A 19451-nucleotide genomic window follows, 5' to 3' on the forward strand; every position below is an offset into this window, starting at 1 on the left:
CGAACCCCATCGGCTTCTGCTTCGTCCAGCGAACTGCAGTCACCCTCCGCTGCTGCTGCTCGACGACCATAACACCAGCCATCGACGACCATAACACCATTGATGCTGCCTTCGTCGAGCTCTAACCAAACCTTACTGCTTATTCTTCTTCACCATGGCCACTGCCTCGTTGACCTCCAGCAAAGAACGCCCAAGAACCCACCCTGCTGCTTCCAGGACCACACACACACACACGGAGGGAAAGCGAAGCAGTCCGGTTAAAGTCCGGCAAAGTTCTGTCAAGGCCTCGTTTGGTTTTGTTTGAGTCCGTTGTTGTTCGTCGTTCGGTGAGGTCCAGTCTGAGTTCGTCAAGGTTAAAAGAGAAGGTGGGTTTTCGTTGAGTCGAGATCCGGTACGTCGAGAGTTCGTCATTGTTCATTTCCGGTTAGTTGGTTTAAGTTTCATTTTTGTCCGTATTTTGTTTGATATTCTCGTATTTGAAATCAGTATATGTTTGATTCTTTTCTTGTTCGTTGTTTATCATTTCTTGATTATTTCTTCAGTTTGTTTTATGTTCTTGTTTAGTTTTAATATAGAAGTGTTTAATTTAATCATGTTGTTAGATTTAATTTAAAGTTCAATTGATTATTGAGTTTAGTGATTTGAATCTACTTGTTTGTTATGATTTGTTACTGTTATTGAAGCTGAAAGTATGTTTGTTGTTAAAAATATTGTTCAGTCAAAAATATTGAGTTTCTAGCCTAAATTTGGTGACGAAATTTGATTAGAAATTGGTTATAGCTGCTGTATTTTGGTTAGATTGATTAGGTGAATTGGTTAGAGCTGATGGGGGTAGAATGGTAAATTGCAGTATTTTTAGGGGTAGAGTGGTAATTGCAGTATTTTCAAGGGCATTTTCGAGATTTTAAATGAGTCTTAAAAAATAATTAATGAGTGCTTTGTCCAATAAGTATTAAATAATACATAAAATAATACGTAGTGGGGGACAAGACATAATGGTGGGGAATTAATATATTGTTTAATATAGTGGGGGACAAAGCATGCGGTAGTGGGGCAATAAGGGAATTAAATAAGGAAAAGACATATGTTAGTTGGGAATAATACATTTGTTTAATAAAAGTGGGGGACAAGACATGTAGTAGTGGGATTACGAGGCTCAAGAAGATGGGACCTCTTCTTTATTTGTTTAATTGTTTAAAGTAGTCTGTTTTTGGACATAAATAAGGGGAGCTGGACACAAATAAGGGAGAGAATTTTTCTTAATATGAAGGGAGAATTAAAAGAATTTTCTGAATATTAAGAGAGATTTGAAGATTTTTCGGAACAGAAAAAACATTCTGGAAATCTAAAGAGAGAGTAGTATACACCCGATATACACTCTGCATATATAGAGGGAGAATTTATTTTGAAAAAAAAAATTCGAAAAGGAAAAAAAGGGGGACGGGTTTGGACATCAAAAATTCAAAGTTTAAGAGTAAAATACAAGCTGAGTTTTTACCCAAAAGAGTTCAATAGGTTGAGAGTTAAATACTGAAAAGTGAAGTCTTCTTTACTACTGAAAATCAGAATCAGTTTGTTTCCGTTTAATTGAGATTTTTAAGTGGTTTCTTGAGTTGTTATTCCTGGTCTGCATTGGTTTGTGTTGTTATTGTTTCATTTAGTGTTGCAGGAATTCTGTTGGTTTCATTAAACACTGTTACTGGGCTGTTCTGTTTCCGTTATTGTTGCTGTTGCTGTTGTTGTATGCTACTGCATTTCTGCTGATCTTCCTCTTCTTTTGCTTCCAATATCAGGTACACAAATTGATACACTGGTTCTTGTAGAATGGAAACTGAAGCATAAATATGAAATGAAGAGTTGAAGTTCTGAATTTATCTTAGTTATATTCTGAATTTTAGTTGTATATGTACATTATTTAACTTCCTCTAATTAGAATCATGTAGTTGTTTGATATATATAATGGAACATCTGACATTAGCTTAGTGGACGAACCGTCTATGTATGCTAGTTAAAAAAACTAATGGTGTAGTAGCTCTGTTCAGTTAGTTCGTTATGGTTTGATGATTATCACGTTTCAAAAAAGCATGTTAGCTGATTTAGACTATTCTTAAACATTCAACAGTTAGCTCATTAAACAAATAGCCGTTTCGGAATTTGTAGGAATATTGTTTAGCTAGGTACTACTGGTTAATTTCAGCATATAAATGGTTTAGGATTAAAATTAGATTGCTAAGTTCTTTAATTTGGCAAACTGTGAGCATGTGTAGTATGATGTAACTAGGTAGTAACATGTGAATGAGATGGCCCGGGTCCAGTTTTGCGCCATACACGTTGGGTCTGGGCCCGCATTGGCAACGGACTGCCCTGCTTGCATCATTTTCAGATTTTACGAATCATATTCGGAACCTAACTATAACAACTCGTAAGCATGTAAATAAATTAGGACCTTTTCTCTTTCATTTTTAGAGGCAAATTTAATAGAAAAAATGTAGGCACTTTAGGATTATCCTTTTAAAATAAATGAGATGAGCCTCGCCCAATAAAATGCACAAGTTGCGGGGCCCTCAATAATGGGTTAATAATTGTATAGACTTCGGGATCAGTCGTTTAGCAAACTTCACGGCCTTATCCAAAATAATGATACGCTAGTCGCTTTAGGCACGCCTTTAACAATTTACTTTCTTAAACTCGGGTGCACATTTATGTGACCCAAATCCAAATCTCAACAGAGTCGAAATATGTCGATAACCACAGGTACATTGATGTGACGTGGTTCGAGATACGTTTTTCACAATGTTGTAATTCTCTGTTAAAATAATAATAATAATAAAAGCGGTAAAGAGTTTAAAGTTTGCACATAAGTTCATAATTGTATAAAATCATATAATCAAGCCGAACATGACAGTTGAGCGACCGTGCTAGAACCACGGAACTCGGGAATGCCTAACACCTTCTCCCAGGTTAATAGAATTCCTTATCCAAATTTCTGTTGCGCAGACTGTAATACAGAGTCATTCTTTTCCTCGATTCGGGATTAAAACCGGTGACTTGGGACACCATAAATCTCCCAAGTGGCGACTCTGATCCTTAAATAATAAATCACGTTTCGATTGTCCATTAATTGGAAAAACTCCCTTCCGCGTCCCTTCACGGCGGCGCAGGCGAAAAAGGAGGTGTGACAAGTTAATTGTTGTTGATTAGTTATGGTTGAATGGAAACAATGTAATGATGCCATTATAGGATGGATATTAGCTGTAATTGGCAGGTGATGTAGCTTAAAAACATATATTTTCTGCTGTCGACGCCCCCTTTTTTTTTCTAACCGCGAGGTCAGAAATCGGGTATACGACATTGGGAGGACAACTCTATTCCCTTTCGAGAATTGGGTTTAGAAGTTGAAGAGTCGCCACCTAATGATTATAGTGCATTAGGACACTTTTTGGAAGAGTTTGAGATGAAGAGACCAGAGATTAGGGTAAGGGCTAGAAATTATCATGATGGGAAGGTGTTAGGCACCCCTTATGATCCACAAGTGTGGTTCCCGGCCATGCTATAATTGTGACTTTACAAGTAAACAATCAAGGCTCAAATAAGGACTTGCATACAACATTGCAATTAGGTTGAAACTTATGAAAGTAAGTAGAAAGAGAGCAAGTATTTGAAAAGTTTAAACAACTCTAAAGGAAGCGAATAAAGAAAATGGGGTCCTAAGATTGTGATTAATATGGATCACTTCAATGCAATATCCAGCAATCACTCCTCAGAAGAGGGATCGCACGTGATATTAGCGCACCGGTCATCATATCCATATTCTACCCTTCCCATCCCGTTAAGGTATTAAAACGCAGAATGGTATTGTTACTTATTACATGCTATTACCCGTCCTAATCCTATCAATCTCAGAGGCATTGAGACTACTAATCCTGAAGGGGAGGGAGTTGGGGATTTTATGGTTTTAAAAGGATAAAATTCTAGGGCGACAAACAAAACACATAAAGCAAATATGGTAAAACACATAACAGTTCAAAGACTCAAATAAACCTCCTCAAGTCAGAAAAGCATAGAGTTTAGCATCTCTTACATGTACTGATTAGGTCTGAATTAAACTTAAAAAATGCGTGAGCAGACTGATTTATTACATACTTCAGATAAGAAATCCGAATCAGACCTGCCTGCTGGTTGGAATTGTCAAAGACTGATGCACTTATGGCTTTTACCCTAAAGTTTGCCTAGGTGAAACCTATAGGCATGATATCTAATAATGCAAAGTATACTGATTTTAAGGAAAAACTTTACTGATTTTAGAAAAAAAAGGGATCCGCAGATTTTAAGACGGGTTTTAGATTCGAAACGAGGCTGATTCGATTAACTGATCCTATAGGCATGGTTTCTAAGTGTCATTGATCTTAAACAGTTGCAGGAATCCTATAGACATGATATTTAGGCGTTACTGATTTTTAAACGTTTATAGAAGTGCAGAAGTCCTATAGGCCTGGTGTCTAAAATACTGATTCCTATATACACGTTTGCCTAATGATAGATGCATATGCAGAATACAGAAAGTCCTATAGGCATGGTGTCTATATGAGAATGCAGAAAATCTTATGGACATGGTATCTATGTGAGAATGCAGAGTTTCAATGATTTATAAAATGCAGAACTTTAAAACAGAGTAATTCCTATAGGCATGATCTCTAGATGAGATGCAGAATTTTATAAATGATAACCCCTGTAGGCATGATATCTACCCCTTGCATGCATAGTTCCCCACCCTTTTTCACTAACCGACCCCAAATGTTTATTACAAGATTATTACAAACCAGAATTGATAAAAGAAAAATAAAACAAAAATTACATCAGAAAACTAAAAGTCCCAACCAAGGAGAGCCTGATTCATACTTGTGTCTGAAGCATGAAGTAAACCAACTCCAAAGATCAAGTTCCAAAGCCATTCTCTTATTTGGGATGTGTCAAAGTTCCCAAGAGTCTCAAAGGGGCTCCGGGCAATGCTTAACCCCAAATATATTTCAGAATCAATGACATAGTGTAGTGTGGAAGGGACAGCCCTCAAATTTCCAAGTTCAGAGGGAACTCAAGGTCCCAAAGCAAGGCTCACAGGAGGGGGGCAGAACTTAAAATCTAAGAGTAGGTGCAAGTGCAGGGGAGGGTGAGTGATGAGCTGGTGGTCATGCCAAGCAACTTGAAGTACTGGCACACCCCTGACCAACTTGTCATTTCAAGTTGAGGAGTTAGGGATTATTGAAAGCCAGGCTCAGGCCTGGGTAGCCATTTAAGAGGCTACCAGATTATGAGCCTTAACTCAACATACATAGGGGGTAAGGGTAGGGGATTCATAACATAAACAGTAGACAAAGGAAAAGTGGGCAAAGGACATGACCAACAATAAAACCTACAGACACCCTTTACTTGGGGTTAAAATTATGTTCATGGACAACAACTCATGTTCCCATGCCCTGAATCCCCACTTACAAACACATAGAGGGTAAAGGTATAGGGATCAAGCATTCGCAAGAAAGTAAAGCAAACAGCAGCATATGAATATGTCAAACTTTGCAGGTAATAGGCATAGATGTAAAGGTTCTAAGTAAACACATTAGGATGATTGCTAGGAAATGAATCAACACATACCAGTAAAAGAGCAAGAGCAGGATGCAAAGACAAAGTAGTAGTAGTAGTATATTAGCCTTGACTTTCACCTAGCTAATAATAAGCAGGAGCAGAGAACAACAGTAGAGGAGAGAGCAAGAAGGAATGCAGGTTTTGAAAGTAGTAGTAATGTGTAAGAGTATGCAATTCGAAGTGTGTTGTAAAAGTATTGAATTGTAAGTTAAGGATCATCAAAGTGCAGAAGGGTCGTGCCCCTTTTTATAGTGCAGAAAACAAGTGAGAAAAGGTAAGGAAATAACATTGAAATCAATCTCCCTTTAGTTAAGGGATTCTGATTTCAATAGGTAAAAGCCAATTAAGGAAAGCAGTTTTGATTAAAACCTTTTCAAAGTAGCATAAAAGGGGTAAATACAGAGAAATTATTAAAGGAAATAATTCAATAGTATACGACTTGGAAAAAATAAGGAAAGAGAATCAATCAAACAGCCAGGGAAATCAAAATTACAATTCAATTCTAATGAGCCAAGTCAGGAAAAGGTAAAGGAGGTTCAATTAAAGAAAAATCAGTAACAATCAATCAAACCCCATTAGAGAATTTCAGAATCAATCACCTTTGAAGGCAGAGTCCTTATATATAAAGCACACAAATATATGAATACCAGAGGGGTTTGTCAAATTATTTATAAGAGAGTTTAATAAAGAAAGGTTTAGAATCATAAGCAAGAAGAGGTATAAGTCTAGTTCGCAGACTCACAATGAGTCTGAGAGTCCAGGGTCCCGAAGTGGAACCTAACTCGCACACAAAAGATCAAAATGCCAAGGAATTCCCGAACCTTAGGGTTTCGAGTTGAGTCAGACAATAGAGATGAGAAGGCAAACCATTCAATAGAGGCTCGGGAGTCTTTTTCCAAAGACTTATGAGAAACAAACAGACATGATACACAGTCAAAAGCATGGAGAACACGTTTTGAGAAAAACTCAGAAATTAAACAAGTTCAAAAGAAAAAGTGATACAAACTTAAGAAGCAGTAGATGAAACACATTTAGCAAGAACATGAACAGAGTTCAGTAAAGCAAATAAAAATCGAAGAACTTAACAGTAAACACATATAGTAGAAGAGTAATGAAAACATAACAAGGATAATCATGTGAGCACATGAGTAACATGTATAAAAGAAAGTAGAAGGACAATACATGACTGGTAGAAAAGAAAACATACGAACGTAGTATATACGCATACATACAAAGAAAAGAAAAGGAAGAGCCAGAAAAACATTTTAAGCTTTCAGAAACCCTAGATCGGAAAGAAGTAATTTTTGAAAGAAAAATTGGGGAAAGCGTTTTAAAACTCCAGTAAAGCACAGACATAGCATAGATTTAAAAGAACAATCAGAGAAAACCTCGAATAGCTAGGGTTTCAGAGGAACCCTTGAATGAGAAAGGCTTGGAAAGATGTCCGATCTAAGTCGGATGAGGTTAGAAACAGGCTCAGAAAACCAAGAGCCACCGGAGCAAAGTCGGAGATGGCCGGAATCTTCGAATCGGTGAAGGTCTGAGTGAAGACCTTCGAGGTCCGGCCTCTAACCTTTGAGCATCAGGCATGCAAGAGCCGGAGGAGGTGAATATAGGTTGTCCATGGCCTGAGAAGCCATGGATTCCGGTGAAAACACAGTGGAACAAGGCAGGAGGAGGCTAGGGTTTGAGATAGTAAAGGGTTGCAGAGGCGGCGGTTGGTGAGAATGAGGTAGGGTAAATGGGTCGTTTGAATTAAAAAAGGAAGGGGATGAGGGGAGCCGTTGATCTAAAAGGATTAAAAGAAAACCGGGCGGGTCGGATAAATGGGTAAAGGGGTCGGGTTAAATCGGAATTGGGCCGGTCCAATTGGATTTCAGAATTGGGTCAATTAAAGTGATCAATTTGGCTATGATTGAAATACAATGGGCCAGATTTTAAATAGCCAGTTTTTTCCTTTTTATTTTTATAACAATAGTAAAATAATCTTGAAAGCAAATTAAAAGTAAGGAGCCAACAAACAATATATAAATATTAATTTAAAAATATTGGAATCAATTTTACAATTATAAAATGCTATTAATCTTAAAGTAGACTACAATTGCAATTATATGAATTTAGCTTTTAACATACCAAATAAATTTGTAAAAATGTAAAAAAATTATCTTAACTATATTTTGGTATAAATATGAGAATAAAAATAAATTATTCACCAAAACTGATGATTTTGGGAATAATTATGGATTTTGCACTGCTAAAATAGACAATAAATTGATTTCAAAAATCTTAAAAATTAGGAAAAAATACCAAAACTCTTGGGGCATGCTTATATGTGCATGTACATGCTATTTTGAAAGTATTTTGTATAAAAATACATAGGGAAAAATTGGGTATCAACAGCTGCCCCTCTTTACCCGGGAAGGATGAAAGAGTTGTCGGGTAAAGATAAGATGGCCAATTTTGACCGGAAGTGGCGATTTGAAAGGAGTTTGACCGAGCTATGGTTCCTGCGCTGCCTACATATCCCTGGTCTCTGCGGAGTCAGGCCATATGTAGTTCAGGATCAATTGACGGAATATGCTGATGGAGATTTTCAAAAGGAACGGACGCGATGTTTATGTTTCTAAAGGTGGTTGAAATCTAATATACTGCGGGAACCGGAGCGAGATCGCTCCTGCTGATACGGCTATTAATAGTCGGTGTACCTGCAAGTGAGCAATACAAACATATATAATGTATAAACTTAAACGTGATGCAAGTTCCCGTATAATATTAGCGAGTTTTCCACTATGCCACGACCGCAACATAAGTTTAGGTCTTTGTATGATAATTAACTTTGTCTTTATTGTCAGTATTCAAAAATTTGTTCCAGAGATTATTCTGTATAGTCCATGACAAGTCTTCATAGAGTAATGCACTGGGAATTATGAATGGATAGTTGAAATGATAAAAGCCAGTGAACTATGCAGTTTGGCCATTTGGTATTCACAAGACTAGGATTGTTCAAAAAATTTTTAATTTGGTTTAGCCGATAAACCACCCGATAATCGTTAATCTGATACCAATCCGCCCGTTGTCTTATTGGATAGCTAGTGGATTACCGCATATATAATCCGATAACCGATAAGCCGAACCGTTAAGCACAATTTTCCGCCCAATCCGCCCGATAAGCACCCCTACACAGTGCAAGGAGCCACCCTTCTCAGATGCTCGGGCCTTCTTTCCTAGTTCACTCTGCTTATCGAATTTCTTGGTGGTCCAATACCTCTGCAGATCCTCCCATAAATATGGTATAACCCGTGAAGGCTTCTTGTTAATCTTTCGAGCGGAGCATAAGGAATCAGATACTCTCTTACGGCATTTGTACTCCCAATTTGCATGAACTTCACTGTTATACCGGTCCTCCCATGTACACTTAGTCTGCAAATAAAGTATGTAATGTTAGATGAAAATATTGTTAATATAATGCTTAAATAGATAAGAATTATATTAAAACCTTAAATTCGTTGAACATTTATTGCATGAGATCCTGTGAAAAGTCACTCCAAGTCGGATAGGGTGCACTATACAACCAGCCAAGAATTTTAGCGATTGTCTATCAAAGAACCAAATAGGAGACCCGTCACACTTGGTACACAACTCAATCAACGGACTCGAGCTAATGTTACGAAGTCAACTGCTTACAGTTGGAAAGTTACTACCTGCACTGTACAGTGCAGCATAGTACTGCAGACATTCCCCTTTGACCAACAAAGTGATTACATTATTCAAGTAATGTCATCCAAGTTGTATTAACAAGAGTATTACAAAAAAACATTACTTTAACACTTGAGAATTAATTCAAGCACTCCAACCGTTCATATGCCAATCATTCAATTCTCAAGTGCATCAAGAACAAAGAACAACACTACTACGGACCAGTTCCTACAACAAGTATCTTGTATGTCCTTAGTTGAGTTGTAACTTTGTAATTGTTCTTCATTGTAATTCCTACTTTGCTTATCTAGAAGCGTTACTTAGGAACCCCTTGTAAACCATACACCTTCAGTGTTTGTGTAATGACTAGAGTTAGTCATGAGTTGAAGTCTTTGTAATAGGTATACTACAAAGTGGCTTGTAATAGGTGTATTACAAGTTAGTGAGAGATTAAGAGTTTAATTCCTAGATTGCATAGGTTGTAATCTAAAGTCGCTCATAGTGAAGTTGAAATCCTACCAGTATAGGTCGTAGTTTTTTATCCCCTCGAGCAGGGATTTTTTCACGTAAAAACCCCATGTTCCATTTACTTACTGTTTCATTAGCACTACCAGTGGAAACCCATAGAGGACTTGGTTTATATATAGGTTTGTGGACTCACATATTCTATCAATTGGTATCAGAGCGGGTTCTTTCTATCAAGTTAACACCTAAAAAGGATTCTCATGGCTGCTCCACCAAATTTCGAAGAGGACCAGTCTACATACAGACCTCCCAGGTTCAATGGGCAATACTATGGGTGGTGGAAGACAAGAATGCATGACTTTATCATTGCAGAATATTCTGAGTTATGAGATGTTATTTGTGATGGTCCTTATGTCCCAATGAAGAAGGTTGGAGATCCTCCAGTGGCACTGCCAAAAATCAGGAAAGAATACAATGATACAGATAGGAAAGCTGTGGAGAAAAACTTTCGTGCCAAGAAAATTTTGGTGTGTGGCATAGGACCTGATGAATACAACAGGATCTCAGCCTGTCAATCCGCCAAGGAAATATTGGAAGCTTTGCAAACAGTACACGAGGGAATCACTCAAGTAAAGCAATCTAAGATTGACATGCTCACCACTAAGTATGAACTCTTCAGAATAAAGGACTATGAATCCATTCAAGACATGCACACAAGATTCACTTCCATCATAAATGAGCTACACTCGCTTGGTAAAATCATTCCTAGGAACAAGCTCGTGAGGAAAATTCTTAGTGTCCTGCCCAGTTCATGGGAGAGTAAAGTGAATGTCATTACTGAAGCAAAGGATCTGTAGGCTCTAACTATAGATGAGCTAGTTGGAAATCTGAAAACCTACGAAATGAAGAAGAAGAAGGACATTGAAAGAAGAGAACCAAAGAAGGAAAAGAACCTGGTACTCAAAGTTGAAAGCACTGACTCAAGTGAGGAGGACAGTGACATGGCTTACTTAACCAGAAGGTTTCAGAAAATGGTCAGAAGGAAAGGAGGGATACCAAAGAGAGTCAGTTCCAGCAGACCAAAGAATTATGACCTTTGTCATAAATGTGGAAAGCCAGGTCATTTTATCAAAGATTGCCCTCTCCTGAAGCAAGAATACTTCAAGTAAAACTCTGATACAACAGCCAAGAGGAACCTGATTCCTGACAAACGCTTCAAAAGAAAGAATGTCGCTGACAACATTATGAAGCAAACTCTTACAGCATGGGGAGATTTAGTGATTCTGAAGAAGAAAATGATGCGGGCGATAGTTCTATGATGGCCGTTGAAAGTGAAGCAAATGATTATGATTCAATACTTGCCTTGATGGCTCAGTCAGACAATGATGAAGATAACAATGATGGGGTAATTTCAGGGATATTCAGAGAAATCTGAAATCCTACTCTCCTAAGAAACTCATGTCATTAGCCAATGTATTAATTGATGCCTATCATAGTCTTGTAGATGATAAGGATGCCTTAACCATAAAGTTAGGAGATGCTGAACAAACTAGAGATGACCTGATAGTTTGTGTGGTTGATCTGAAGGAAACCATAGGTAATCTGGAAAATGAAAAGGAGGTTCTAGTTGAGAAAGTTGCTAGTGTAGAACATGAAAGAGACGATTTGATAGTAGTGGTTGTTGACTTAAAAGAAACCATTGAAAAATTCAGTAAAGAAAAGAATGACTTAGTGGAGAAAGTTGATGCCTTAGAGTAAGAAAGAGATGACCTCTTAGTTGTGATTATAGACTTGAGGGAAACAATAGAGGAACTCAAAGCATAATGTAGGCCTGAAAATTTTGAGAAAGGGAAAGAAGTTGCTACTAAAGCATATATTAGGCTTGAAAACGAGTTAAATACTGTAAAAACTAGTCTATTTGTTGAACTTGAGAAAAATAGACAACTTCAAGCAAAATTGGAAAGAGTAAAAAATGATCTTGAAAAGTCTCTTAAGTGGACCTAGTCCTCGGATGCTATTACTGCCATGTACGTTAACAATGGTGGAAACAGGTAGGGAATAGGGTTTCAAAGGTAAAGAACTCCTTATAACCCTCATAGCAAGTATGTTACTGCACCTAACAATCGGTTGTGTACCCACTGTGGGAACAATGGGCATTTCAAAGAAAATTGTCAAGCCAGGGTTCAGTCTCTTAAGAAAAACAAAGTTTTTGCTGAGAGAGTAATTGTTGAAAAGGGACCAGGTGCCACCTATAAAAACGCATGTTACCTACATGGACTAGAAGAGCACTTATTCATCCTCTTGTTTATTACAAAGGACCCAAACTTTCTTGGGTTCCTAAATCTAACCTGTGATCTCCTTGTGCAGAGAACAATGAAAGGAAGTAGTCAACAATGGTTTATGGATAGTGGATGCTCAAAGCACATGACTAGGAATACCATGGATTTTCTTTCACTAAAAGCCATGCAAGGAGGGATTGTATCCCTTGGTAGTGGGAAAAAGGGGTACATTCTTGGAGTTGGAAAGATTGGAAAATCACTCATTCACTCAATTGAGAATGTGTACTATGTCAATGGTCTTAAGTATAGTCTCATAAGTGTTTCTCAAATATGTGGTAAAGGAAACAAGGTGGAGTCCTTGTCAAAGATATTCATAGTTACAAATCTAGTAACAGATGAAGTGGTACTTATGGCCAAAAGAACAAGAATATCTATGTTGCTGACTTTGAGTCCCTACAGAGTGGTGATCTGAGTTGCCTGAAAGCAGTTGATGATGATGCTGAACTGTGGCACAGAAGACTGCGACATGAAAGTTTCTCTCTATTGAATAAGCTAGTTCAGAAGGACTTAGTTCGTGGTCATCCCAAGTCAAAGTTCATGGAGCACAAAGTTTGTGATGTCTGCACTAGAGGGAAGCATGTGAAATTTTCATTCAAGCCAAATAAGGATGTCAGCACCTCAAAGCCGCTTGATCTCCTTCATATGGTTCTATGTGGTCCTATGAGAGTGCAAAGTAGAGGAGGAAAAAGATACATCTTTGTGATATCGGATGACTACTCCAGATTCACTTGGACTCTGTTCTTTATAACAAAAGATGAGACTTTTGAAGTTTTTGTAGAATTTGTGAAGAAGATTCAAGTGAAAATGGAATCAAAAGTAGCATGCATTAGATCAGATCATGGAACAAAATTTGATAAAGCTAAGTTTGATTATTTTTGTAATGAGAATGGCATTACCCATAACTTCTCAACCCCTATAACTCCACAGCAAAATGCAGTTGTGGAAAAGAAGAACAAAACCCTTGAAGAAATGGCAAGGACAATGCTGATCAATACTGGGATTGCTAAGAACTTCTAGGCTGAAGCTGTCAACACTGCCTGCTACTTGGTGAACAGGTGCATGATCAGATCTCTCTTGAACAAAACTCCATATGAGTTACTGAATAGAAGGAAGCCCAAGTTGACTCACTTAAGAACATTTGGGTGCAAATGCTATGTCATCAACAATGGAAAGGATCAGCTTGGAAAATTCGATGCCAAGAGTGATGAAGGAATCTTCTTGGGATACTCTTCTTAAAGTAAAGTTTACAAGGTTTACAATAAGAGAACTTAGTGTGTAGAGGAGAGTGTCCATGTAATCTTTGACGAGTCCTACCTCTCTTGTGAGAAAAGCAACAAGGATGATCAAGATTGAGAGCCTTTGCTAGTTCCAGGTAAGGTCATTGATATGGAAAATGGAAAGGCAGATATGATGAGTCAAGTAAAGGAGACAAGTGAAGACAATGTTGTCTTTTCCTCATCAGCTGGAGAGGAACCAGGTACTACAATTACAACCACTGAAGTTGAAGAAAGAGTGGTTGATGCAGTTCAAAGTATTCCACGGGTAGCTGAAAGAAGAATACAATGGAACCAGTCAGATTTACCCAGCTCCTCTACAAATGAGGCTCAAATGCCCAACTGGAAACACAAGAGCTCCCATACTCTTGACAATATAATTACTCCTCTGGATTTAAGAGTGCAAACCATATCAAAAGCTAGAAATTCACTTGCCTTCTCAGCCGTTCTTTCCCAAATAGAGCCCAAAAACATTAAGGAAACCTCAAAAGATGGAGACTGGATCACAGCCGTGCAAGATGAGTTGCATCAGTTCGAAAGGAACAACGTATAGCACCTGGTACCTAGACCCTCAGATCGAACCATCATAGGAACCAGGCGGGTATTTAGGAATAAGTTTGATGAACATGGAAACACTACAAGGAACAAGGCAAGGCTAGTGGTCCAAGGCTACAATCAGGAGGAAGGAATTGATTATGATGAGACTTTTGCTCCGGTTGCTCGCATGGAAGCTATCAGAATCCTCATTGCCTTTGCATCACACATGGAATTCACTCTGTTCCAAATGGATGTCAAAAGTACATTTCTGAATGGCTTCCTCAAGGAAGAAGTTTATGTAAAGCAACGTCCAGGTTTTGAATGTCATAAATACCCTGAATATGTGTTCAAATTGGACAAGGCATTGTATGGGTTGAAGCAGGCTCCTCGAGATTGGTATGAAATATTGTCAAAGTTTCTCTTAGAAAATGGTTTTACAAGAGGAAAAATTGACAACACTTTGTTCCTGAAGAAACGAGGGAGGAACCTGCTCATCGTTCAAGTATATGTTGATGATATCATTTGTGGGGCAAAAGTTGACTCACTGTGTGAAGAATTTGCAAAACTCATGGGAAGTGAGTTTGAGATGAGCATGATGGGTGAGTTGAATTTATTCTTGGGTCTTCAAGTGAAGTAGTCTACAAAGGGTACATTCATCAGTCAGCAGAAATATATCAAGGAGCTTCTGAAGAGGTTTGATATGAAAGAATCAAAAGTGATTGACACTCCCATTGCCACTGCTACTCGACTGGACATGGATAAATCTAGATCTCCTATAAATCAAACCATGTATAGAGGCATTATTGGGTCTTCTCTCTATCTCACTACCAGCAGACCAGATATTGTCTTTAGTGTGGGGCTATGTGCAAGGTTTCAGTCAAATCCCAAGGAATCTCACCTGAAGGATGCCAAGAGAATCTTGAGATATATTAAGGGAACACAGGATATGCAGGTTATCTTGTGGATAGGAAAAGCACATCTGGAATGGCTCACTTTCTAGGATCATGCCTCATCTCATGGGGCACAAGGAAGCAAAATTCAGTTGCTCTTTCAATAGCTGAAGCAGAATATGTTGTTGCAGCTTCCTGCTGTGCTCAGCTCCTATAGTCAAACAACAGTTAGAAGATTTTGGTAAGTACACTGACTGTTTGCCTCTTCTATGTGACAACATTAGTGCACTCAACATGGCCAAGAACCTGGTTCAACATAAAAGAACCAAGCACATTGATGTGAGACATTTCTTAGAGACAATGTGGAGAAGGGGCTCATTTGTATGAAGTTCTGTAGTATAGAAGACCAAATTGCAGATATCTTCACCAAAGGACTAAGTAGAGAACATTTTAAGAGAAACAGGCTGGAGTTGGGGCTAATAAAGCCTAGTTGAGACCTGATTCCTACCATATGGCTATGAAAATCACATTTAAGTAAAATTAACTGAAGTGTTTTCCGACCAAGCCTAACTCACTTCATTACCGTATCAGATAGACACGCATGATGATTATAGAAGCTGGAGAAGCACTGTATAAGCAGTAAAAGAGGATTGAGATTTTTTTTAAAGATAAGTCAAGAACCTGGTTCTTTTACCACAAGTTAGTAGTCTTTTGCTTTTTCATACACATCTTAAAAGGAAACAAAAATTGAGTGCCATGTCATCAACCTTTTCAGACCCTGTATGTCACGTCTTTTCATTCAAATCCCTTCACTTCCCTCTGAAACGTTGCATCTTCCCACAAAACTACCACCGTTTCAGAACTGGTTTCTCTCTCCCTCATCATTGTCTCTTCTCCCATTAAAACCATCTCATCACTTTGAACAATTATCTCTCTCTCTTTCTCCCTCTCTCTCTCTCTCTCTTTCCTTCTCTTCAGCCCCTCTCCAGAACTTTCGAACTTCTTCTCCACCATGGTTGAAGATTAACCGATAATCCCCACCATAGTCGAGAAAACTCCAGAGAAAACCCTTGACTCTTCCGTTTCTAGTGAAACACCTCTCACCATTCCCTTTTCAACCACCACTGCAGATGATAGTCCTAAACTCGATTCTCCTTCACCCTCTATTTCCCCCATCACTCCCTCAGACCCTTCTCTCCCTCTTAATTTTGAGAACTCAGAAACCCCCAAAATCGATAGCTTCTCGTCTCTGTCTCCTGAGATTCTCACAACACAAAGCAAAGATGGAGAACAGGATGAGACTCCACAGGTAGAAAAGTCCTTTGAGGTTGGTATTGATCAACCTTCAAGTACTTCTGTCTCGGAGTTTGCTGCACCCCTGGAATCTCTAGAAAAAGAGGCCATAGAAAACATATTAACTATATATGCTGAAAGAATAGTGTATGGAGTCACCCTTATGACGTCTAAGTCTCGGGGGAAGAGACTCAGTCGTGGGTGGGAGAAGGAACTGTGGTGCTCTTTGAAAATCCTGCACCAGAAGAAACTACTGGACCCCTCTTGAAGGACCTGACCCCTCTTCTAAGGAAACATGTCGAGGATCCTCTTCCCAGGTCAGTATCACGATCCTAAACCCGGACCCGGTCATGATGGAACCTCTCGTGAAGACAAGGCCAGCCAACACTTATCCATTTCAGTTTAAGCAATTAAACAACAAGAATTAAGTCTAAAACATGATAAATAATTAAAAGTAAGCAGTTAACAGTACAATTGCGAAAGATAAACCCAACACAGCCAGATACCGGGGTGTCACTAGTCATGAGCATCTATCAATATGCTACAAGTCTGAAATGCCTACTAAACTATTACAGAATAACTGATAAAGAGATAGAAATGAGATAAAGGGGGAGAAACACGGGACTGTGGATGCCAAACACCTACCTCGTGGACTCCGAAGTCTGCCGGGAGCTCTCAACTCGCGCTAGCAGGATCAGCAACGCCTGAATCTGCACACGGGGTGCAGGGAGTAAAATGAGTACTTTAACTCAGTGAGTAATAATCATAAATAAACGACTGAGAGATATGAAAACACGTAAGGCACATTACCGGCTATAATGAAACAGTAAAACCAGTAAAAATAATGAATCAGTAAAGATATGTAAAATCATTTAAGTTCGGCTTAAACTTCATGAAATGCCTTCTCAACAATTTAAATAGGTAAATGACAGACAGATAAGAAAGATAAACATATAAAGGTTCGCCCCTCGGGCACAAGGTCAACAAATCTGCCACTCGGGCAATATCTCAAAATAATACAAGCCCCTCGGGATATATCTCACATCACAATGGGTACACACGCTCACTGGGGGTGTGCAGACTCCTGGAGGGGCCCCTTACGGCCCAAGCGCAATATCGAGTCATCTCATGGCATCATCACTAGGCTCTCGGCCCCGTATCAACAAGCCACCTTGTGGCGTACATATCTCAGGCCCTCGACCTCATAATCATAATCAGTGTTTTCTCACATCATAGGCCCTCGGCCTTACTCAGTCAAAATTCTCACAAGCCACTCAGGCAGTAGTAAAACATTGTTCTCAGCCAAAATATCATTTAAAAGATTATTTAAGTGTTAAAAAGAGTAAACATGGCTGAGTTATGAAAAATAGTGGAATATAGCATGACTGGGTTCAAGTATAAAGTCAAAACAGTGAGGAAATATCAATAAAAATGCCCTAAGGGTTCAAATAGTTGGCACGAGGCCCAAATATGGCATTCAGCCCAAAACATGATGATAGCAAATAGATTTCAGTCAAATACGCGGTAAAATAGTCATTCGGGACGAACTAAGTCACAATCCCCAATAGTGCACAACCCCACGCTCATCACCAAGCATGTGTGTCACCTCAATATAGCACAACGATGTGCAATCCGAGGTTTCATACCCTCAGGACATCATTTACAATCATTACTCACATCAATCCGGTCCAAACTCTAGCCCACGACACCTTTTCCCCTCGAATCAGCCTCCACTCGCATCGAATCTATCTGAAATCAGAATCACAGCGTCAAAATATGCTAAGAGAACGAAGCCCAAGCGAAAATAATCAATTTACAACACAAATCCCGCAATTACCAAAATCTGCCCCCGTGCCCACATCTCGGATTCCAATAAAATTCACATCAATGGATTCCTTATCACTCCCCGAGTTCATTCATACCAAAATCATCAAAATCCATCCACAAATGACCCCTCAAATCCCAAATTCTAGGTCTCCAATTTCAAGCCCTAATTCTTCAATTTTAGGCTTCGATTCCATGATTAATTAGATAGATTTCACATTAGAATCGAGTTTTAGGTCCATGAATCTTACCTTCAAGTGATTCCCCTTGAATCCCTCTTTAATACTCTTCAAAAAGCTCCAAAAACGATCAAAAATGGTGGAAATAAACCCCAAAATCGCGGACAAGACGACTATTTAAACATTATGCCCAGGTCTGAAATCCTTCTTTGCGAATGCGGTCAACGCCTCGCGTTCGCGAAGCACAAAATAACTTTAACCAAAAATTACTCTTCGCGATCGCGACATGCCCAGCGCGAATGCGATGCTTCCTCAGACCAACCCTTCGTGATTGTGTTGCCCCTATCGCGAACGCGATGAATAAAATACCTCAAGTCCAACTGATCAAATTCCTCTACGCGAACGCAGTCCACTTCACGCGAGCGCGGTGACCAAACACCCAGCCCTTTGCGAACTCGTAGCCTTCCTCGTGAACGCGAAGGCTTAAATCCCAGCCTTCACCAACTAACCCTTCACGAACGCGAGGACCCACTTGTCCCACCTCCTTTTTCCATACCCGCGAGGGTACAAGGGAGTTTTTCCAATTAAAGGACAATAGAAATAGGATTTGTTTATTTATTTCAGAGTCGCCACTTGGGAGATTTAGGGTGTCCCAAGTCACCAATTTTGATCCCGAATTGAGGAAAAGAATGACTCTATATTACAGTCTACATACCAGAAATCCGGATAAGGAATTCTGTTAACCTGGGAGAAGGTGTTAGGCATTCCTGAGTTCCGTGGTTCTAGCACGGTCGCTCAACTGTTATATTCGGCTCGATTAATCTGATTTTATACAAATATGAACTTGTGTGCAATTTTAACTCTTTACTGCTTTCATAATTATTCATTATTTTATAGGACTTGCAACGTCGTGGAAACATATCTCGAACCACGTTACATCAATGCACCCGTGGTTACTGACATATCTCGACTCGGTTGAGATTTGGATTTAGGTCACATAAATGTGCACCCGAGTTAGGGAAAATAAATTATTAAAAGTGTGCCTAAAGCAACTAGCGTATTGTTATTTGGAGAAGGCCGTAAAATTCGTTAAACGGCCTGTCCCGAATTCTAAGTATTTTAACATATACATTTAGAGGGCCCCGCGGCTTGTACATTTTTATTTGTCGAGGCTCGTCTCATTTATTATTAAAAGGGAATTTGCGATGTCATGGAAATGCATCTCGGACCACGCCACAATCAATGTACCCGTGATTAGAGACACATTTCGATTTCGTTGAGATTTGGATTTGGGTCACATAAATGTGCACCCGA

General features: G+C 39.0%; 1 protein-coding gene across 1 annotated transcript; it reads left to right on the forward strand.

The window, feature by feature from the left end:
- The first annotated feature begins 10220 nt into the window (after positions 1 to 10220).
- On the forward strand, positions 10221 to 10658 carry LOC138888653 (uncharacterized). Its single transcript, XM_070170555.1, has one exon. It carries the CDS (start codon positions 10221 to 10223, stop codon positions 10656 to 10658), a length of 438 nt encoding a protein of 145 aa, XP_070026656.1.
- Positions 10659 to 19451: the final 8793 nt, after the last annotated feature.

The sequence above is a fragment of the Nicotiana sylvestris genome, chromosome 3, assembly GCF_000393655.2.
Source record: "Nicotiana sylvestris chromosome 3, ASM39365v2, whole genome shotgun sequence".
Taxonomy (NCBI): domain Eukaryota; kingdom Viridiplantae; phylum Streptophyta; class Magnoliopsida; order Solanales; family Solanaceae; genus Nicotiana; species Nicotiana sylvestris.